The sequence below is a fragment of the Gossypium raimondii genome, chromosome 13, assembly GCF_025698545.1.
Source record: "Gossypium raimondii isolate GPD5lz chromosome 13, ASM2569854v1, whole genome shotgun sequence".
Classification (NCBI taxonomy): Eukaryota; Viridiplantae; Streptophyta; class Magnoliopsida; order Malvales; family Malvaceae; genus Gossypium; species Gossypium raimondii.
The window spans coordinates 1,631,701-1,655,027 of NC_068577.1; the positions used below are offsets into that span (position 1 = coordinate 1,631,701).

Below are 23,327 nucleotides of genomic sequence, written 5' to 3' on the forward strand. Positions count from 1 at the left end.
TTATTGTTCTTTTAAATGATGTTCCATTTAGGGTTTGATCGAAACTCAATATAAATTAAAAGAGGCTAATAAAGTAATCAAAATTGATCTAAAATAATATTTTATTAAGAGAAAAAAAAGTGAGACTGGTAATGATACAGAGGATTCTTCATTGTAATCTGCCATAGCCGAAAGAGGGTCATTGGATTCCTAATGTAACATGCAATAGTTGAATGTCTTTTTCTTGACTACCTAAGGCTAAGATCAAGAATTAGGATAGCATTGGTCTCTATTTCCATTTCACTTTTGTTCTGGTTTTTTTTGACTTGATAACATGTACCAAAGTCTCAAGCTGTTTTTTTGTCTCATCTTCTTTCTTTAAAATTTAATGTCTAACGACAAAATAATTACAAAAAGTGCTCATGGTCACGGATAGCATATTTACTTTGCTGCAACCCTTTTTAACACTCCCAATTCTCCAATTCAACGACCTTAATTTGAGTAGATTGAGTCTATAGTTCGATTGATATGGACATTATTTTTCACTGTAGGAGGACGTGAATTCGATTGAGCTGAAGCGTATTATCTTTTTATTTATGGATTGAGAAGGAGCTATGGGTAGTTCTATATATTGTGTCAAAAAGAACAGATATGATTAAAACCTATAATGAGATTGTTAAAAAAAACCCTAATTTGATTTAGTAAGGTAGCTATTTGGTGTAAAAAGAATAGTAGGCCTTCGAATTTTTTTAAATAGGCTTAATTTTTTTGTCCAAACCCATTTTTCGATCCTAATATTTTTATCTAAACCTTATCAAATTTCGGGCAAGCCTTCGAGCTTGGATGAATAGCCTTGTCCATGAACAAGCTTAGTGCTAGGCTTAAAACCTTTATTTAACCTGAGGTGCAAGGTAGAGGTGCTCATGGGCCGGGCGGCCAGACGGCCCGCCCGAAATATGGGAGTAGGGGTGAGCAAAACTCGATTCGACTCGAAAAAATCGAAAAAAAATTGAATTTCGAGTTAAACGAATCGAGTTATTCGAGTTAATTGAGTTATTCGAATCAACTCGAATATTTTTTTCGAATTTCGAGATCGAATCGAGTTGAGTTTTCGAATTCGAATAACTCAAATAATTCGAATATCAAACTATAATATTTTACATTTTTACCCCAAACTCCCAAACCTTTTTACTTTTCCCTCAAAACTTTTACTCCTTCCCACTTTCCCCCCAAAACTTTTACTCCCCTCCCCTCCCAACCCCCCAACTACCCAAAATCCATTTCCCACCAAAATTTTACTCTCCCATTTATTTTTTCTCAAAATTTTACTCCCAAAACCCCTCAAAACCTTTTATTTTCCCCCAAAATTTTTACTCTCTCCCACTTTTCCCCTAAAACTTTTATTCCCTTCCCATCCCACCTCCCATCTATCCCAAACCCTCCCCCCAATTTTTTTAAAATATTTTCCCTCCAAAATTTTACTCCCCTCTATTTACTTTCCCTCAAACTTTTATTCCCCAAAACTTTTTATTTTTCCCCTAAACTTTTACTTCTTACCCTTTACTCTCAAATAAAAAATCAAAATTATTCAAAAAAAATCACTAATCATAAATAGTAATAATTTTATTTATATATACTATTTATATTATTAAATTAAATTTCACATTTTATATTATTTATATTATTGAATTGTTTAGTCATATTGAATATTTATATTAAAATTGAATTATTAATTATGCCATAAAATATTCGGCCCGGCCCGGCCCGGCCCATGAGCACCTCTAGTGCAAGATGCAAAAAAAAGGCACTCATCCGAATAAACCAACGCATAAGCATAAGCATAAGCATAAGCATAAGCATATAAATATATATGTAAAATGTATATAAAAGCATATATAATTAATACCTATAATTATTTAGCATTAAGTAATTAGTAAAAATATAAATTTTAATATATTTGAATTTATAAATTCAAAATATTGGTGAATAATTTAAGTCTAATAATTTACTTAATTTATTGTATAACAAAACACCATAAGAACATAATTAAATATCATCATAATAAACGTGCTCTAAATTTCCTTCATCTTCATCTTCTTTTGAATCATAACAATTTACATCTCGTTCTGCTTCAATGTCGTCATCTTCGTCAAAAGTAGGTTGAGAAGTTGAGGCACTTGATCTCAATCTCATTTGCACTCTAGTACAATGCCTTGATTCTCCAACACCGGCGACACTAACAACCAAACCCCATGTCAATTCATCGTCGTCAAATACTAAGTCATCCTCGGCATCATTTGAAGTGTATTGACCCATCTTTCCAATTAGCCCCTTCATTACTTTCATCAATATCTTCTAGTGAAATTAGATTATGCAAGGGATGATGCAATTGACACTCTAATATTTTATTTATCTTCATTGTTGCTGAATGCTTCCATGATTGTTTCCTTCGCTCTATCCATAGCCTCGTATATATATATCCCATGGTCGGCTTTTTTCTTCATTGTCAATAAGTCAGAGAACTCGAACTAAAGGACTCAGCCTTGAGAGTGATTACCACACCATTCCTAAGTGATGGCATTAGAATAGTTTTAGCAACTTGTTTAGCCTTTGGATCTTTGACACCCAATTTTGAGAAATGACCATGGTTTTGAAATGCAGGATGCATTCTAATGTGAGATAAGATGTGCAAAAACTAGTTTTACTCAAGACCAATTCCCTTACTTGGTGAACTCTCTCATCATGTTTAGCATGACTGTGTGGTTATTAATGAACTTAGTGATGGCAACTGCTCTTTCTAAAGTCTTAGAGACTTAAGAAAGCTTGCCAATATTTTCTAAAATGAGATCAAGACAGTGTGCATCACATGGTGTCCAATATAGATGTGATCTTTTTGCTTGTAGCAATTTACTAAATAAATAAGAAAGATAAGTTAGATAACTAGCCATGACGAAGTTACTTGCATTGTCTGTAATTACTTGGAAGAAATTAGCTTCTCCTACATGCTCCCCAAAAGAATCCAGCAATTCCAACATTTTATCTCCCATTTTTTTTCATATGATGAACTTAACAAACATTGTTCTTGTAGGACAATTGACCAAACAATTTATTAAGCTCCTGCCTTTCTTATTCGTCTATCCATCTGTCATAATAAAACACCCATGCTTCACCTAAACACATTCTTGAAGCATCTAGTTTCACGACATTAAATGTATTTCCCGCTTGGTAGAAAAAACAAGCAGTATATTGACATGCTTCTTATCACATGCATCTTTAATGTTTAATTGCTTTCGAGACTGAAAAGTACTGTCTCTGGCTTTTGAGAGATGAACGAATCCATAGGAGAATTCTCTTTGTTAAAACATGGAAGTGGTCACTTGCCCTTATGATTTCCTTTTATCTTCTTCATCAATTTCCACAATATTGCTGAACTCATTAAAATCCAATAACTTATCATAAATTTTTAATTTTTTTTCTCATTCTTATAGGACAAAATTAGCTCCTCTCTCACATTTACTAGAGTCTTCAAGCACGACTTGGCATTTCTATGATTATTGACTTGATGTTGTTTGGCTCCGAATATGCCACGTTTGGTTGTCTTTATGACAAAACATGCAAGTGGTGGTATTCGGATCTTTCGAATTAGCCAAAAAAACATATTGCAGGTGGCTACCAGACACCTCCAAGAGTAAGAAATCAAACAAGGATCCCCTAGAGTAAGTCAACTAGTTCAAATACCAAAAAAAAACAATTTGCAAATAGCAACAGAGCAACTGTAAAAATAAGGGGTGAAAAAGTATGATGGGAATAGGAACCAAGGAAAAAATATTGGTAAATCGGATATGGTGTTACTCGACTCGAAAAGGGTTGTACAGGACTTTAGGGTGCTGAACAATGTAATTCACACCAACAGGGTAATGGGCTCTCTTGATATAGGCCTTGCGCTTACGACTGGAACTCCAGACTACCCATTTCAAATATTTCAAAGGTGGATCCATTAAAAGACAAAAAGTCTTTGTATTCAGGATGGTAAAGGCCCTGTAAAAGACGTTGCATGTCCAGATAATGAACTTCTTTCTACTTCTGTGCTCTCTTACTTGCTAAACTAATTGTTGTTTAAAAGAACGATGGCAAGGAGAGGAATGTAAGGCGATGGCAATGGGAATCTCTTTGGAGGAGAGTAATGAACCTATGATGTGGGTATAGGAACAGATGGGGGAAAACAACCCAGTGCAAGATCAGGTATCCTCAAACATGAGGGGGGGATCAAAATAGACTATTAAGGGGACCCCAAGGAAGCTCAAGGAGGCGGGGAAGAAGTGATGGTATCTCCCCGTGCTAGTTACAACCAGAGAGAAGTTCAAACGTATTGTCAAACCTAAGAAGCTGTCCAGTGGATGCACGAGGCCATTTTAGACGATGCTAATATTGGTGCCGCCTATGTGGCCATCTCCAATACAACCCTCCGCACCATCGTCTCATGAGAACCAGATGCGTGGAGTAATGTGAGGGAGACTCAATGGTTTATCGAAATCCTCCGTTACCAATGAAGACCATGAAGTATTATTATATTCCCATAAATTTTTATAAAAAATATATCTCATATCTTAAATATATTGTTGACTTTTAATGCTTTGCCTTGAGGTTTGGGCAATGTCGGTGGTTTTAATGCAAAAGTGACCTTCATATATGCATCTACACATTAACTGAATTATTATTAATCAATGTCCAGAAAAAACGTTAATTGTGGAAGAAATGCTGTGGAATAAAATTATTGGAAGAGGGATACGAATGATGTGGTATCACTATTTTATACAATCATTTCCTTTAACGATAAATGGCACAAATTAGAGAGTGAAAATTTACTATTAGACCCTACAATTTGTGTACGTTGTGGATTTAATATCTGTACTTTAATTTGATCATTTTCAATCTATGTACTTTTAGAATTTGAAAATTTTAGGCATGACATAATGATAACTATTAAATTCATTAAGTTCTATTATTTTTAAAATTTACTTAACACTTTTTTGTTAAAGACTTTGTATTAATTAAAAAATTAATAAGATTATCAAACACATTTAAAAAATTTAAATATTGAAAATTTTCATTTCAATAAAATGAGAATTTTCATAATTTATCAAACACATCCTGTTATACGATACGTCGATAATGACAGTAGAAATGATCACAAAGCAATAAGAAAGAAAAATAAAAACACGCAGATTTTATGTGAAAAACTCTTATCAGGAAAAACCATGGGCAGAGGAAGAGAAATTCACTAATGTTGAAACATAATAATATACAAAGGCTTGCGACTATGCGCAATTTTTAAAGGGTTAAACAACCCGTCTAATAGACAAAATATAGTCCTACACGGATTCAATTTTGCCTCTTTATTTTATTTCTTTAACAAATGAGTCGCACCGCAAACTTTTTAAACCAGATTAAACGGGATTCAAGTCACAGAATTCTAACACATCCTAAGTTATTAAATTAAAACATAAAAAAATAAAAGAGCCCTTGAATATTTTGATATATTGAAACTAGAATAATGGATTGGCTTAAAAGAAAATTTATTTCATTTATGATACTTAACAAAAGTATATTAAAAATAAAAAAAGAAAATGGAGGGGACAAAGAAACCTGGCAGTGGGAGGATGGCCCCAATATCCAGGAGTATCGTATACAGTTGGTCTTCTCTGAACCTTTGAAATTTCTTCCCTATGAATGATTAAAGGCACCTTCACTTATGTTTATTGAGGTGAGCCACCCTTATCTTTCCATTCAACATTACCAATCAAAATGTAACCACACCTCACATTTAGTCTTTTAGTTAAATTTATCCATCAACTTCTTAAAAGAGAGTCGAATTATTGTTTTTTAACGAAAATACTAATTAAATGTTAAAATTTTAAACATGACATCCTGCATGACAATCCACGTGTACTTTGTGCTATTTTTTTATTATGAAGTTTTATCTATTTTTAATTTTGAATATTTTTATAATTTTAAAATTATTTATTGACATGACATATAAGACAAATAGTATCATGTCAACATGAAATGCCCGTGGGCTACCACGCCGATTTGCTACGTCAAAATCGTTAAAAGTTAATGTTTTAGTTAAAATTTAACAATTTGACTCTTTATGAAATATAAACATTAAAAGATTAAATTTAATATTTACGTTATCCCAAGAAATCAAAAGGTTTAAATCAATTTTGTTTTTCATTTTGAAATTTTAAAACAATTGTATATTAAGTAACAAATTTACATTACTTTAGTTAATTTTATTTAAAAAAAGGCCATAATAATAAAATAAAACAAAAACACATTGACCATATATTTAATCTTAATCCCATTGATAAATGATGAAATGATTGTAATGTCATAACCATGTAAAAGAAGGTCATGTGAATTGATGGAAGGGCATCAATGTTAAAGGTGCTCCCTACATGAAAAGAAGTGGTAACCATCATGAGCTTAGTACACCAATACCATGGGTGAGTACTCAATAACTCCAACCTACTCCACCTCTACAACCCACTTTCACATAGCTTCATACATTAAAGAAATGACAAAACTAAACCTTAATAAAATACATCATCTAATTTCATAAGAAATGATAAAAAAAAGAAGAAGATAGGAAAAGGGATAGTGAGAAAGAAGGCAACAAATAACTTGACACCACCAAAAAGCTTTAGATTGGTTTTGATATCAAACTCAACAACAAAAACACCTTTCCTTCCCCCCCCCCCCCCCCAACCCCAAAACCTTATAGGAAGAAAAATGGAAGAGAAGGAAAAGAAGAAGAACAAGAAGCAAAAACATCAACACCCCAATGATCAAACAACTAAATCATCAGTACCAGCATCGGATTTTTCATTCAAGCCTAGCAATGAAGTAAAGGGTCTAAGATTTGGTGGGCAGTTCATTGTAAAATCGTTCACAGTCAGGCGAGCAAGGCCACTAGAATTACCCAAACTACTTGATTTCCCACCGTTGTTGAACAAAAACAAGCAGCTTCCTTTCCCTACCACCACAGCTTTTTTACCTACAAATTTCACCATCTTAGCTCACCATGCTTGGCATACACTCACCTTAGGTCTCGGCACCAAGAAATCCAAAGTGGTTCTATTTGTTTTCGAATCGGAAGCCATGAAGTTGGGTGTAGATAGAGTTTGGCCATCAGAGATCCCACTTGGTGAAGTCAACAAGAAGCTGATAAGAGGGTTAAAAGGGTGTGAAATGGCGAGGTTTAAGTTCAGGAAAGGGTGTATTACGTTCTATGTTTATGCAGTTAGAGGGATTGGAACTATGGGATTTTCATGTGCTGACGATTTGAGGACTATTTTGCAATCAGTTGTGGCACTCAAAGATTTCTTGGATCATACTGCTATGCTTGCTATGCCTAATCAGAGAAGCCTTAATTACTCCCCTCAACTTGCAATGGCTCATTAATCTTTCATTTTTCTTCTTTTGATCTTTTTTTAGTTTTATTTCTGGGGGGAGATTGGTTTATTTATTGGATGATTTTTTGTTCATCTTATTAATTATATATATATATATATATTTCAACAAATTTGTAGCATGAATAAATTTGCAAGTTCTTTTTCAACAGTTTATGAGCAGAAGTTGCTGACTGGCAGCAGTAACACCACATTTTTCTAAATTACTTGGGTGAATCTTGTGAAAAATTAGCATATACATGTGGTAACATTTCAAGGATGTAAACTTGTCTGATATACATGTACTTAAAGTCTGATGATGCTGCATGAATCATGAATGTAAATTTAATTTATTTCCTTGAGACAAAAAAGAGAGAACTAGAATGGCTTGGATTCTTTTTGGAATGAAATGATGGAAGCAGAGATGGGGACCCAAAGGCAGGGTTTATTATGGTCTAAAAAGTCAAAGAACAAGAAAATGCTTTCCTTTTCTTTTTCTGATTTGTTCTTGTGGGATTAATCATGCCACCACTTTTGGTTTCCATTTTTAAATATTAAATTAAATTTCGATTTACTTATTTAGATCAATTTATCTTGAAAATGATAGTGATTCCATGTTTAAGTCAATCTGCATTCTCTTGAAGTTGAAGTATATTTCAATGTCTACCTTTTTTTCATTCTAACAATGTTATTTCCAAAATTACGATTTGATAAGATTTTGAAGTCACGCATAATGTCAATATTTTAAAAATTAAGTTGACGGTCGAATCAATCAAATCATCAATACTAAATTTAATAAATAATAAAAAATTATAAAAATTATAAATCAATTCAAAAGGACTAGGCCCATTAACGTTGAGTAAGTAGACTGGATCCATTAAGCTGAGGTATAACAATCGTTCATCGACCCGTGCACTTTTCGTATTTTATTTTTTAAAAGAGATAAATCTTAAAATTAAATATAAATTTTGATTTAATATAAAATTTAATAAATGAACTTTGATTTTGTATAATTATATACATATTTGTTTTATGGTTGGTTTATAATTTCCCCTTTCAATAATATTATCTTCAAGGCTCAAATCGTCGTCTCTCTTCAAAAATGTAATGTGCATTACTATTACGTCCAACGCTTGTTAGTAATAAATATATCTTTCATTTTATTTATTGTTTTATGTCATCTAGAAAATATCAAAAAGAGGAGAATGTACTCTTAAAGCATGCCTAGTACATAGGTGAAATTGCTTCGGTTATGGTTTTGTAAAGACTGTGAATTTATGTCTCAATTATCATCGGGATTGATGCTGCTTGAACCGAAAAATAATGGTTTCAGCTTTAGAGGGTGATACAAATGATGAGAAGGTTGGATTGATTAACTCGGTTGAATACATAAATTAGTTGAACTAAAAATTGATAGTGTAATTGGTACAATTTCAAAAACCTTGCAAAATAATAATCTAACAAGCATTTATTGCCTCCTGTCTTACAACTCTAGACTTGATTCTCACAACGATATTTGAGTTTACTTACTAATATATAAATTGTAATGAAAAGTAAAATTGTAAAATGAATGATAATTTTGTGAAAATTGAGATTAAAAAATATTAAAAGAATTAAACTTGTTAAGAAAAACAAATTTTATAATTTAGTAAAATGTGTTTCTAGAATGAGGATTGGCAGGCCCCACCCACTTAATCCTTTAAAATTTTAAAAATTTAATTTAATCATTTAAAAATTATAAAAGAACTATTAAAATGATGAAATTAGATTTTTACCATTACGAAATGTAATTTAAGAATCAACGTGGTAATACTAGTTAAACAAAAAATATGGGGTTATTTTCTTTCAAATTTCAAAGGAATAAAAAAACGGGGAAAGCAGTTGAAGGTTTTAAATGAAGAGAAAAAGACATTTGAGGTGTTGAAATCCATCCATTCTCAACCTATTAAGGATTCAAATTCAATCACAGCCACCCATCCCGGCTAAAATTTGTACGGAAATAACACTTGTCTATATGATTACATTTTATCAATTTCCCAGGTCATTTCGTATTTATGTGATTGCCATTTGAATTTGAAGTAAAATAATTTCAAGTTGGAATTCTACTCCTTCACTTCAGATTCAAGTCATTTAAGATAATTTAGAATGCAAGATGGTAATGGCAGTAATGGATGAAGATGGGATTCCACAGAAACCAGATATAGATGGTAAAAACACCAACTTCTCATTAAAAAGAATGGAAAGAATTGGTCCACACAAATTCCAATTCTCTTTCTCTAATGTTTGATCGTTCTATCCGACATATGTTGATAGAACAAAGCTCATGTCGAAAAACATTTAGAAGCATTTCCTGTGGACAATTGATGGACCCGATTCATCGTACTCTGCCTTGGCGATCCACATCTGCGACCGAATAGGTTAATGTAAGTCATCGATCGAACGAAATGTGAGCCTGTAATGTAAAAGTAAATTAACTTACTTGTTGGAATGTGCTAAGGGAAGCCAAGATCGAACCGCCAATCCAGACACTATACTTCCTCTCAGGTGGAGCAACAACCTTAATCTTCATGCTGCTAGGAGCTAAAGCCGAGATCTCCTTGGTCATTCTATCAGCGATACCGGGGAACATAGTTGTACCACCACTGAGTACAATGTTACCGTACAAGTCTTTCCTAATATCGACGTCACATTTCATTATCGAGTTATAAGTTGTCTCGTGGATGCCTGCAGCTTCCATACCGATCATCGATGGTTGGAAAAGCACTTCAGGGCATCTAAAACGCTCGGCCCCGATGGTAATAATCTGACCATCGGGTAACTCGTAAGTCTTCTCTACCGATGAGTTTGTTTTAGAGGTCTCTAATTCCTGCTCGAAATCCAGAGCAATGTATGATAGCTTTTCCTTCACGTCCCTCACGATTTCCCGCTCGGCTGTGGTTGTGAATGAATATCCACGCTCGGTCAAAATTTTCATAAGGTTATCGGTGAGGTCACGGCCAGCCAAGTCGATACGAAGAATAGCATGCGGGAGGGCATAACCCTCGTATATAGGGACCGTGTGGCTAACACCATCTCCAGAATCCAACACAATACCTACAGAACAAGATGTAATTATGAGAACCATACTAAAATTATTAAAATCATTAGCCACTCAATGGTTACTTACCGGTGGTACGACCACTGGCATAAAGAGAGAGCACGGCCTGAATGGCGACATACATAGCAGGTGCGTTGAAGGTCTCAAACATAATTTGGGTCATCTTCTCACGATTTGCTTTAGGGTTAAGAGGGGCTTCGGTAAGTAAAATGGGGTGTTCTTCCGGAGCAACACGAAGCTCGTTGTAAAAAGTATGATGCCAAATCTTTTCCATATCATCCCAGTTGTTAACAATACCATGTTCAATAGGGTATTTCAACGTCAAAATACCTCTTTTTGATTGAGCTTCATCACCAACATATGCATCTTTTTGGCCCATACCAACCATTACACCGGTGTGCCGAGGCCGACCGACGATGCTAGGAAACACAGCTCGTGGTGCATCATCCCCAGCAAATCCAGCCTAAACATAAACATGTTATAAACCTTTAATCTTAATATTACATAAAAAGAATAATAAAAAAAGAGAGGCAATTTTAATGATTTACCTTAACCATTCCTGTTCCATTGTCGCAAACAAGGGGTTGGATATCCTCGCCCTCTGCCATCTTCTACAACCTGCTCTACATTAACAAATGACAATTCAGTGATGCATAGATCCTACTAAGAAAACAACCCAGAAAAGAAAACAGCAAAATGAAGGGGAAAGGACCTTGAGAAAACGAGGAAGTGGTTGATGGCGGAGAAAAGCGAGGATTAAAGCGAGAAGCAGACGACGAGGGAAGAGAGGAGAGGAAGGGGAGTTTATAAAGGGGATGAGAGTGAATGTGAGCCGTTGGATTAATTTGTTTTTATTCATATATTTTTGGGGAAAAAAAAAAAGATTGGCTCCCATTCTTAACGGATTTTCAAGTTATTTTTCACCTTGCCATTTGGTATTTGTTAAATGCCACTCATTTTCTAAGGTTTGATTTTGTTTTTTTTTCCTTTTATTTATTGTTATAATTTTCACAATTATAAATATATCTATTTTAAATTTAAATAATATAATTATATTTAAATTTAAAACAAAATAATTTAAAATTTTTAAATATAAATATTAATAGTCTTTTACATAGTTTCTAATTTAATTTTAATTATTAATAGGTGAATATAGATTATTAATTAAATTTAAATATTGGGACCACTGAATTATTTCTTATAACATTAATTATATTTTAAATATGTATTTAGATTTTAATAGTGTATTTAATTTATAAAAAAATTATCAACTTAAAGAAGATTTTTTAAATGATTTTAAATTTTACAATGATGTATTATAAAATTGTAAGTTAAATTATTGAATATAAATAAATTAGAAGGATTTATTATAAAAATATAATTAGCGCGCGACTCGAACTTAGATAACACTTAAGGCTATAAACACCCTAACTATTAAGCTAACATATAAGACTGGAGTATCTATAATTTGTCACCTTAATCACGATAAAAGGAAATATGCCAACAAGATATCATGCGATGGGGAGATTTAATTAATTAATGGTTTTTTGTGTTGTAGGTTTTAATTAATAAATGTTATTAGGTGTGAGGTTTTAGAGTTTATAATCTTTTAGATTAGATTGTTTCAAAATTAAAGACTCTCATAATTAAATGAGAAAATAGTACTCCATGGACCAACCATTTTCACATTAAAATACATTATATTATGTGAAGCCATTTGATTTAGTAAAAAAATGGCTTTTAAAAAAAGTTACTATTTGCTACTTGAATTTTGTTTTTATGTTTAATTTGATGATTGAGTTTTTTTATTTCAATTTGGTACACGTGTTAAGCATTGGTACTTGATGAGACAAAAAAAAAAGAAGAGAAAAGGTTCGGTATTAAATTGAATATTGAAGCCAAAATTAAGTACTTAACTGAAACAAAAGAAAACTTAAATATTAAATTGAAAAACTCATGTGCCAAAGTGAACATTGAACTTAAACTTAAATATCAAATTAGAACAAAAAATAAATTGAAGTATCAAATTGAACATTAAAATTAAAATTAGATATCAAATAATATTCAATTCCAAGGATAAATAAATAGGAAGTAGTTACCAACTAAATTGGTTATAAAAATTATGGATAAGAACAAGTCATGATAGATATTGTATTGGACAAGTTTCACCATCATGATAGATATTGTATTGGACAAGTTTCACCATCATGGTTTGGTCTTTACCACTTTATAAGCTCAAATCACTACTTATTTGATATTAAAAATTTTAAAAATATCTTTACATTGATAAAATAGATATTGAGGAGTCGATTTTTTTAGGAGAAATTTTTGAGATGTTGCTTGTCAGGTAATTGATGGTCTCTTAACTTCCTCGGTGACAGTTTTGATTCCCATGCTCTACCAAGAGCCAACATGTCGGGAGCAGTTGCTTAGTGGACCTACTTCACATAGCTAGGAGCACCTTAGTTGGTGGAGTTGCAGAGCTCAAGAGAGAGGTGTCAATATAGGCGTGTAATAATTATGAAGCTCACTTGTGCGTGTATGACCCACTTACCTGCAACCATGGTACCACTTAGGCAGAACTATGGCTACACGTAAGTGACCTATATGCCTCACATTGGTGGTTCGAGTCCTGATACACCTAGGTGAGCTTCATAATAATTAGATGCCTTATACTGACACTATAACAACCCAATTTTCAGTAATGCCAAAAAAGACAATTTCGGAACCCCATTTTCGTAAACCGGGTCCATAAATATCAAATATGAATATTTACGAAGTTGGTATAATAGAATCAAAGTTTAGTCCTTTAATTTCTGTCTATCAATTGCTTAATTAGGGTACAAGGACTAATTGTAAAAGTCTTATCACTATATATTTTTAAATAGCTAAATGTTCCAAATGGTAAATAAACCATTTTATTTCATCCAATAGTGGAGAATGGTGTTAACATCCACGAATTTTAGTTAATTGTGATTAAGGTTAAGTAATTAAGATTCAATTAATTAATTTTGATTAATTAAGATTTAAACCAAGTATATAAAGGTAACTTAGTGCATTTGTCATCTTTATTTTTCTTCTTCTTCTTCTTCATTGAAGCAACATATAACCTAAGGGGAAAAAGTCATTTTTGAGCTCGAAGCTTTCAGTCCTTAATTGGTAACCTTTTCCAAGTACTTTCCTTATAATTTGTATGTTTTTAAAGTCATAAATGCTTGATTTAGCAGCCCATGTGCCAATTTGTAAAACTGTTAAAGTTTTTGAAAGTTGTCATTGGTGATTTCTTGAAGAAATTGGTGTTAAATTGATAGATTTTAAGCTTAGATGTGAAAAGGACTAAATTGTAATGTTTAAATTATTAGTTAAGCACATAACGACTAAAGTGAATTAATTGTGAAATTGATATGAAATTTCAATAATAATAGATAGTAGAGGGTCTGTAATAAATGTAATTGAAGTCGGTTTTAAATCGAGACTTAAAATTGAAAGTTATAACTATTTCGATTTTAGGGCTAAATTGAATAAAATGTAAAATTTTAAGGGTACCAAAAATGAAGTTTCATAGGTTTATTCATATAATGTATAAATGTTTAATATTGATGAATTGAATGAAATAATTATTTTGACCAAGAATTGGATAAAACCAAGATAAACGAAGAAAAACCAAAATTGTCGATTAGTCCTTAAAGATTCAACTTATTTGTTGTTTGATTAGGTAAGTTCATATGGTATTTATAACTTAGACTACATGCATTTCAATTCTATGTATATATGCTTGATTGAATATTAAATTGGTTGAGAATTGATACAAAAGGTGAGAAAATCGGCTAAATTGAAAGGTGATGATTATAAAGTGAAAAAGAGGCCTATGTGAACTTAGTAAAGGTTAGGATACGATTGACATACCAATAGGGTTTTGTGTATGCTATTATGAGATTGATTATAGATGATTGTCGAGGTCTAGCGTTTATTGTAAACACTCAAATAAATGTGACACAAGTTTAGCTCGGACGAGTAACATGATGTTATTTTAAAGGTTTAGCTTGGATGGGTAACCTGACATGAATATATTTAGCTTGGACGAGCAACTGGTGTGACGTAGATACCTATGTATCTGAGTTTGTTTACTAGGGTTCATTGGGCAAAATAATTTACAAGAATTGAGAAATTGAAATGAGGTATAATGATCTTGACATTCACTTGGTGAAATATTAAATTTGAGTTTGAACAAGGTATTGAAATATTTACTTTGGCATGTATACAATTGTATCGTTTCATGATTGAATAAGTTTTGAATTTTGTTAATCAAAATGACATGAATTAGCATGAAATGTTATTGTGGTATCATATGTTTTATTTACAGGTTAAAATTCATTTATTTGATGTGTGATTATCCATGTCTAGCCAATCTATGCCAAGCTTAGTATCTTGTTGTATCTAATTGAAAGATAAGGTAAGGTTTTAAGCATTTTATATGCTTACCTAGTTTGTTTTCCTTTTTCCTTATAGACCATTACCTTGCGGAACACGTCAAGCAAGATCATTTCGAAGCTCACACTATTCTCATTTCAATAGCTATTTAGTCATCTTGAGTCAAAGAATTGTGACATGTATATAAGTGTTTTGGTATATATTTTGATGTATTCTCGTCTTAATGAGTTTAGTAACTTGTGATGATTTAGTGTTTTGATTCATAAATGAAGATGAACATATATGCATTTCATGCTTAATGATGTGATGATTTATGACGAAGTGTTTGGCATATGGAATGACATTGAATAATATAGAAATGGTGGCTTGCTTAATGTATTTGAACATTATTAACTTGAAGTATGCTTGAAAAATGTGGCCTAATTTGTATAATTGGTGCTTATGTATAATGCCTATAAGTTATGAAACTGAAAATCTGAGCTTTTAAGCTTGAGGCATGCCCTCAGAATTCAACAATTTTTTGGTGTGGTTAAAGAACATAACTTGAAAAAAAAACGACTAAACTTCGTGATATTATCACACATGCACACAAACCAAACCTCTCATTTGACTCTTACAAATTTGATAGAGCATTATGGTTTAAAAACAAAGGGCTAAAGTTTTATTCAAATAATGTAGGATAAATTCTTTTGAAATATACTTCATTTACCACCATTACAACTTAGGCTAAGCGGAGTGGTTGTTTAAAAGTAGGCAATTTTTTCTTAAAAAAAATAACTAATTGTTTCTATTTATTCATAAAATTAATTGTTATAAAGATGGGTGTGGAGTTTCCATGGTTTCCATTGGATCCTTTCTTTTGATTTCTATAGGAAGGTCATGCACTTCTTATTTGTTTTAATTGAAATGTGCTAGTATGTTATTGATTGAAGTGGACATCTTCATATACCATAAAGCTATTATCATGTATGGGTGTCAAAATTGCAATACTAGAAAGAAAGAAATAAAAAGTTTAATAAGGCTTAGGTGAAATTGATGAAATTATAAAAGAGAATGACAAAATTTTCCTAAACTAAACATTTCACCTTGAATTTTGTGATTGAGATTATCTACGGAAGACATGGTATTGACATTATCCTTATATTCCAAAATTTTGTTATTGTATGGGGGATATAAGATTGCCAGATCAAAGATAATCAGTCAAAACAAAATGAGGGAATGTTATTCTGAACTCTTACATTACTCTTGGAGGCGTTTGGTTTAAAGGTTTTAGGATTACAAGCGGTAATCTTACATTTTATAATCATATTATTGTGTTTGAATGAAAAAGATTATCTTGAGTTGGTAATATGGCCTTTCAAATAGCGCCGAAATTTGGTAATCTAGAAGTAATCGCAATATCATCTATTTTATAGGTAATCTCAATAAAAGTTTTAACTCAATCTTAATGTCTTTAATCCAATTTTGTTAAACCAAAATGAAAAAAATAAGGTTAATCAGTCCCTGTACTTTGTAATAGTTGTAGGTTTAGCCCCTATAATTTAATTAATTTTCATTCTTGTACTTTTTGAATTGGACAATTTTAGTCCTTGTATTTTTTAACTTTTTAAATTTTAGTCTTGACTTAAACAGCAACAATTAAATTCATTTGGTTAATTTCAATTACTGGTCTTGTACTATGCGTACAATTGTAGATTTAGTTTATATTCTCCAAGTGGATCAGTGAGTCTAAGCCCCTATACATTTTGAAATTTTAAATTTCAATCTTGACGCAAATGATAGTCGTTAATCCTTTAATTTTACTTTTAGTGAGTAATATGTGGAAATAGCAAACTGACATGACACTACTCATATGATAATATGTTTGCCGCATCAAATTTTGGAAATAGTAAAACTTAAGTTAACGAATTTAATAGTGCCACTGTTTGGTGAGGACTGACATTTTAAAAATTAAAAAGTACACGAACTAAAAATGACCAAATTAAAGTACAAAGACTAAATCCACAACTTTCGTAAAGTACATGGACTAATAGCATAATTTAACAAAAAATAATAAATACTAATGAATCCAACTTCTTAGTTTTATATATATATATATTCTCTCGTAACATCGTATATATTATATATTCTATATTACTAAGTTTAATACTGAAAGCTGATGTGGACAATTTAATTTATTAACACATGCCATGTGGGCAACTGATATTTCTCTTAATTATCTTAATTAATTTTTAATCAAATTTATTTTGACACAATAAAAGATTATTCAAAGATTTCAGAATTAAAATTTCAATTTATCACGTTTAATGTAACATTGGTCTAGATATTGTAATGCAACCAAATTTTATTGTAATTAAGATAACTTATCATAATTAATATATTATGTTTATTTTAATTATCTTGATAAATTAAATAATATATTATATTTTACAAGTTAAAAGAATGTGATTGATTTAAACTTGCAGCACTTTGTCCGGTGGTTGCATGAGCATATGAAAACCAGTGGGCACTTGAAAGCATGGTTTGCTAGGGCATCAGAAGCTTGGTTTCCCTCCCTGTAACCTCCCACGACCTCCTAAGTAGTCTTCCCACATCACGAACAGTAGCCGAGTTTGAGCCAGCATCTAACGGTCGCTTCAACATTGTAACAACTTCTGAGCTGTCCATTTCCAAGATAACTCTCCTAGAACCCAGTTCCCATGCCAACATCAATCCATCATAGGCACCCCATATGTCAGCTTCTAATATTGAACAAATCCCGATATTTCGAGTAATTCCAACTCGCCAATATCCGTCGTGATTTCTAACCAAGCCATCAGCAGCGGCGCATTAGTGTTCACCTTTAGCCAATCGGCACTCTGCTTAGTCCAATGGACAATGACGTTCTTTGTGATCCTTGTGTTGACCATGGCAACGACTCTGATTCTGCGAGACAGCAGCCTGCACACTACACAGCTGACGAGCTCCATTGATTACATTATCCTAATCCACATGTCCTTGAATAAAAATCCTGCTGTTACGTTGCTTCCAAAGGCACCAACAAAGAGCCTCGAACATACAGGCCCAGTTGTCAGGATCCAAAGCTAACTGCTCCGCATCAGTAATATTTGCAAATAACCATTCCTCTATTGACATACTCATGAACTTATACAAATTTTCAGGTCGGATAAGTAGCAGCCGAACTGACATAGTAAGGAAACAAAATCGCAACACATGGTCGATGGTCTCGACCCCATTTCCACAGGCTGCATAGTGGCATCAACTGCAAGGCGTCTTTGAAACTCTCAGTCTCTCACTTCATTTGTTAGTAATTTGTTCTGAGCTGCTAGCCAAAGGAAAACTTTAACCCTTTATGGACAAGTCATTATCCAAACTAGCCTCCACCGATTAGATTCCATAGTTGCACTAGTGGCACTCAAGTGAGCATAAGCTGATTTTGGGGTGAAGCGACAATGTTTATCCCAACGCCATCCAGGAAAGTCGTTAACATCACCATCATCGGAGATCGCTTAGCAGCAAATCGCCGCAGTATCTCGTCAGGCAAAAGAGCATGAAGCCGATTCCAATCCCATTCTCCACATTCATTGATCATTTCAGCTGTAGACACGTGCTCATTTGATACGGTCTCTGGATGCAAGCAATAGTTCAAAATCGGGCCACACTCTTAAATTGAGTGAATCACATGAAATCTTGTATTAAAAGGTTATAACCTTCATATTTTTTTAGTTAAAATTTTTAAAATTGTTTGTTTTATTAATTATCTTATAATATGTTATTAACTCCTAATGTATATAAACTTAAGATTAGCATTTTGGCAAATGATGGTATTCAAACTCACAAAGAAGAGGAAAATAAAATGCAATAATCTTTTTAATAGTGATGTGTGGATTTTAGTTTTATTATGTATATGAGTTTTGTTTATATTATTTTTATTCATTTATTCATTGTGCTTTGTATTAACTTTATCTTACATTGTTTATATATATTTACATTGTACTTGTGAGCATATCTTATTTGTAACATTAAAACTAAAAAATGGCATGGGAAATATCCAAATAAATTGAAAAAATGTTAAATTCTTCTGTTAGTCATTCTCTACACGTAAGTTGTGGATTTAGTCTATATATTTTAATTTGATCATTTTCTTTCATTGTTGTACACTCGGCCTAGACATTATGACCGGATCTTGAGGAATCACATTACTCGTTTTAAAACTCCAGATCTAACCTTGATAAACGAGTGTTTCGAAAGCATTACTTTTAGCAAATCTCTTACAAGTTTTTAGGAAATACGCATTGAACTTTTTCATTTTACAGAAAAACACTTATTTTATTACTTAGTTTTGCAACGAAAAAGAAAACCCTAGGAAGAACAGAAGAAAAACGGCATAGAAGGTAGTTTTCTGTAACAAAAATGAAGAAGGAAGAAAAAGAAAAAGAACCAAAGGTGGGAAAATGGAAAACAAATGGAACGAAAAAAGATTCAAATTTAGGACCAAAAGGTAAGTTAAGACCTTATCACTGAACCAACAGAGAATTTAAAGATAAGCCAAATATTCTAAGTCAGGGGTTGAGACAAAAATAATAAAAATTGAAGGGAAGGGATTTGATCACAAAATCACAAGTACAAATCCAAACCACTTAACCACTAAATCAAATCAATCACTTAACATAATTTAACAATTCAAAATTAAGAAATTTTGGGGAGTCACAATTGTACTTTTAGAACTTTGAAATTTTAGTGTTGGCCAAAGGGTAGTTATTAAATTCATCAAGTTAAGTTCTACTATTTTCAAAATTTGATGTGGCAAACATATTATCACATGTAAATTGCCATGTCAGCTTGTTATTTTCACATATTATGATCACAAGAAAAAATAATTAATAAATTTAATTTAATGACTACAGTTTGCGTTAAGGCTACAATTTCAAAATTCAAAAACATAGAGTGACTAAGAATGATCTAATTGAAGAACATGAATCAAATCTATAACTTTAGGCATAATACATGACTAATAGCAAAGTTTAATCGAACAAATTTAACTGCTACCGTTTGGTCTGAACTAGACCTATCCGTGAGTTGGGCCATAGCTCGGTTCAAAAGAAAATTCCAAGCCCAAACCCATTTTCGACCAACCCGCTCAAAAAGCCCGTTTCACTATTAAAAATATATTGTTTATATTAGTATTTATATATTTTTATAATTAAATTCGGGCTGAACTGGCTCGATCGAAGATAAAAAAAAACCTTGGCTCATTCCGAACCAAATCGGCCTGAGCTTATTGGGCTGAGCAATCCATGAACAGATTTAATTGAGATTAAAATTTTAAAATTGGATGGATTTAAAAATTAGAAGAACTAAAATTAATCGTAATACTAAATCCACAAGTAAAAGTAGTTATAGCATAGCAGAATGACCCCAACAAAAACATTTTTACATAAAATTTTTCAATCACTCAGTACCAAGCACCACAATACTAGAAAAGGAAATGAACAAGAGCAAATAATTTTCAAGAGTTCTTCTGAAGTCCTCTTTTTCTCGTCAATTCCTTTCCCAAAAGGATTGTTCTTCCACAAAAAGCCTTATCCATTACTCCATTTCAAGAAAACAATAAGAAATTCACTAATATTGCACTGGGTTTGGGGGAAGAAAAGATTTATAAACAAAATCACCAGAAAGATCAGTCCATGCATCGCCACCATGACCGCCGCCGCCGCCAGCCCAGTATTGATCACTTACAGCTTCCAGCTGAGCAATCCAACTTTCCAATGGCTTAGACCGAAGCTGATGATGAACACCATAACTTGAAGCTTCCACACCTTCACTTCCCAATGGATATAACCCAGTTGGAGTCTCCAAGCCAGTTAAAAATGGAAACTGTTGAACTAATCCATTTGTTAACATTGACCCATCACCATGTGAGCTATTTCCAATCTGAAACTCCATGTTACTACTAGCTCTTGTTCCAACAGAAATATAGTCACCAAGATAATGTAAAGGGTGCAATAATAGAGGCAACTGTGGCGGTGTTGGGTTCATTTGGCCTATTGATGGAGACTTTGTTGGTTTACTTCCTTTGCTTCTCTTGTTGGTTCGACAACCACCACCGATCGGCACGTTCCTTAAAGCACCGCCTCTAGTCCAGTATCGTTTACAGGTTTTGCAAAAGTAGCGAGGCTGTGAAAGGCTGTAATTGTTGAAGTAACAAAATTTAGTGTGTGTTGATTCACATCGAGGGCATTTAAGAGCTTTCTCGGGCTTTTGCATGTTGGCTAGCCTAGCTCGTTCCGCCATTGAACCAAGCCTATTAATACCAACACCACCACCAGCTGGTGGTGGCGGTGGAAGCAGAGGATTATGGATATGATGATGATTGTCTTTAGTGAAAACTTGATCTTGTTGATGAGTTGGTGGCTACAAAATTCAACATATACATAGAGAACAACATAAAAAGAAGATTATTCACCTTTAACTGACTTTTTCTTCTTTTTGGGAGAAGAAAAAGAAAAGAAAAGAAGATTATTACCTGTTGCCAATTGAGTGGATCTATGAGTGGAACAAATGAGAAAACCATGGTGTAATGAACATGAGCTTTCTATCTTTCGTAAAAGGTTTTGGAGTAATGGTGGAGAATCACATCAAAACAAGGGTGTCGCAGAGAAAGATTAAAAACATGAAAACCTTTCGTTTTCAAATTATTACCTGTCGCATGTTTTTGAATTATTTGTTACTACAATTGACTACCACATGTATAGTAACGCAAGTTGTCACGCAAACAATGTTAAAAGTTAATGTTTCACTCATTGTTTCCGTTAAACAATAATTTGATTCTTTTTTAAAAGGTTAAGAATTAAAATTAGCTAAAAAAAATTTAAGGATCAAATTTAAAAAGAATAATGTTAAGGGCTAAATAATGATTCATACCATTAAATTCTATGACATCTATCACATATTAACTATTTATGTCCTCTTATAAAAAATATTGGTGTTTTAAAATAACAAATTTAAATAATAAAATATATAATTTCAATACCGAATATTATATTAAACCTAATAATAATCCGTCGGCATGCATGCATAATTTGAACAAGAAAAGTTAGTGTTAGTGGGGAGGGTCTTACGGGTGGATGTGTCACAATCGACTAGTAGCTTTGTGTTTTTCGTCCCCTTAAACATTATTTTTAGTTACAAAATTTTTATAGTACCATGAAAGACACAGTGGGGTACTACAATCTTTCTCTTAATTCCAAAAGAGATAAGAAGAAGTGTGAAAGGAAGTGGAATATATATTTTTACAATTTATTTAATTTGATTCTTTTTCAGGAATATAAAAGGAAGTAAAATAATTAATGATGGGGAAAACATTAATTGCTAGCAATTTGAAACATTTAATTAAAAGACACAATAATTTGTTGTTATAATTACGATAAAATACACTTTTTTTAGTATTTTTTATCCATTTTATGATTATTTTTAAGATTTATAATTATTTTTTTTATATAGAAAGAGTACTTAAATTAATTGCACAATTTAAACCATCCCCCAACGGGGAGACGTCAAACAAACATAAATTGTATGTTCTATGATGAGTTAATTTGACCAGTCTATCAACATCCTGGTTATCTTTTTTTATAGATATGTCGAATGTGTCAATGTCCAATCCACGTCAGTAGCTGATGGATTCTTCTAATTAAAGCAGAACTAGAACCATCTGGAGGCCTCTCCTAAATAGCTTTAACCGCCTCAAGATTATTAGTTTGAATTAAGACGCTATCATAGCATTGACTAATTAAAAGAACCAAGTTGTAACGACTTGATAGTGACGGGTATTGGAAAGTATTTTTTTGGGTCTCCGTTTTCGGAAAACGGATTCGTAAATATTTAATAAAAATATTTGCAAAGTTAGTTGTGTGGTTAATTAGATTTTGGTTAGGTGAATTTGCTTAATTTAAGATGAATTAGGTGTAAGAACTAGATTGCATATAGGGAGAAAGTTAAATTATAAATTAGAGAAAAGTGAATGGACTAAATAAGTAATTAAACCTCAAATTAACAAGTGTGTGGTATTGATAATAACATGTGTTGACACCATTTTTTGGATGAAAAACGGCGTCGACTTGGGTTTTGACGAAAACTGATAAAACGGGAGTCGCCACCAATCTTTTTTTATAAGGTGTGATCGGATCACATTGAAAAGTGGTTGTTTTTAATAAATGATTTGATTTTATTAAAACAACGGTTTTGGTCCACGAAATTCAGAAAAACAGATTCGGGAGTCGGTTACGCACGAGGAAGGATTAGCACCCTCGATACGCCCAAAAATTGGTACCTAGTTGATTATTTAATGTCTTAGTGTCGAAAAACTGAAA

The 23,327-nt window shown here is 32.4% G+C and overlaps 3 protein-coding genes across 4 annotated transcripts; 1 reads left to right on the forward strand and 2 right to left on the reverse strand.

Annotated features, from left to right (window-relative positions):
- The first annotated feature begins 6,565 nt into the window (after positions 1-6,565).
- LOC105784528 (uncharacterized) lies at positions 6,566-7,600 on the forward strand. The gene has a single exon (XM_012610435.2). It carries the CDS (start codon positions 6,772-6,774, stop codon positions 7,441-7,443), a length of 672 nt encoding a protein of 223 aa, XP_012465889.1. The 5' UTR covers positions 6,566-6,771; the 3' UTR covers positions 7,444-7,600.
- Positions 7,601-9,631: 2,031 nt separating this feature from the next.
- On the reverse strand, positions 9,632-11,364 carry LOC105784147 (actin). 2 transcript variants are annotated; one of them, XM_012609946.2, is made up of 5 exons: positions 11,240-11,364; positions 11,076-11,145; positions 10,597-10,990; positions 9,910-10,523; positions 9,632-9,833 (listed from the first exon to the last, which is right to left on the reverse strand). In XM_012609946.2, exons 2-5 carry the CDS (start codon positions 11,133-11,135, stop codon positions 9,768-9,770), a joined length of 1,134 nt encoding a protein of 377 aa, XP_012465400.1. In that variant the 5' UTR covers positions 11,136-11,145; positions 11,240-11,364; the 3' UTR covers positions 9,632-9,767. The 2 variants fall into 2 exon arrangements, with proteins under 2 accessions (XP_012465400.1, XP_052481925.1); XM_052625965.1 differs by having other exon boundaries at positions 11,076-11,150; positions 11,240-11,305.
- Positions 11,365-20,328: 8,964 nt separating this feature from the next.
- On the reverse strand, positions 20,329-21,643 carry LOC105784506 (dof zinc finger protein DOF3.6). Its single transcript, XM_012610404.2, has 2 exons — positions 21,485-21,643; positions 20,329-21,372 (listed from the first exon to the last, which is right to left on the reverse strand). Exons 1-2 carry the CDS (start codon positions 21,530-21,532, stop codon positions 20,581-20,583), a joined length of 840 nt encoding a protein of 279 aa, XP_012465858.1. The 5' UTR covers positions 21,533-21,643; the 3' UTR covers positions 20,329-20,580.
- Positions 21,644-23,327: the final 1,684 nt, after the last annotated feature.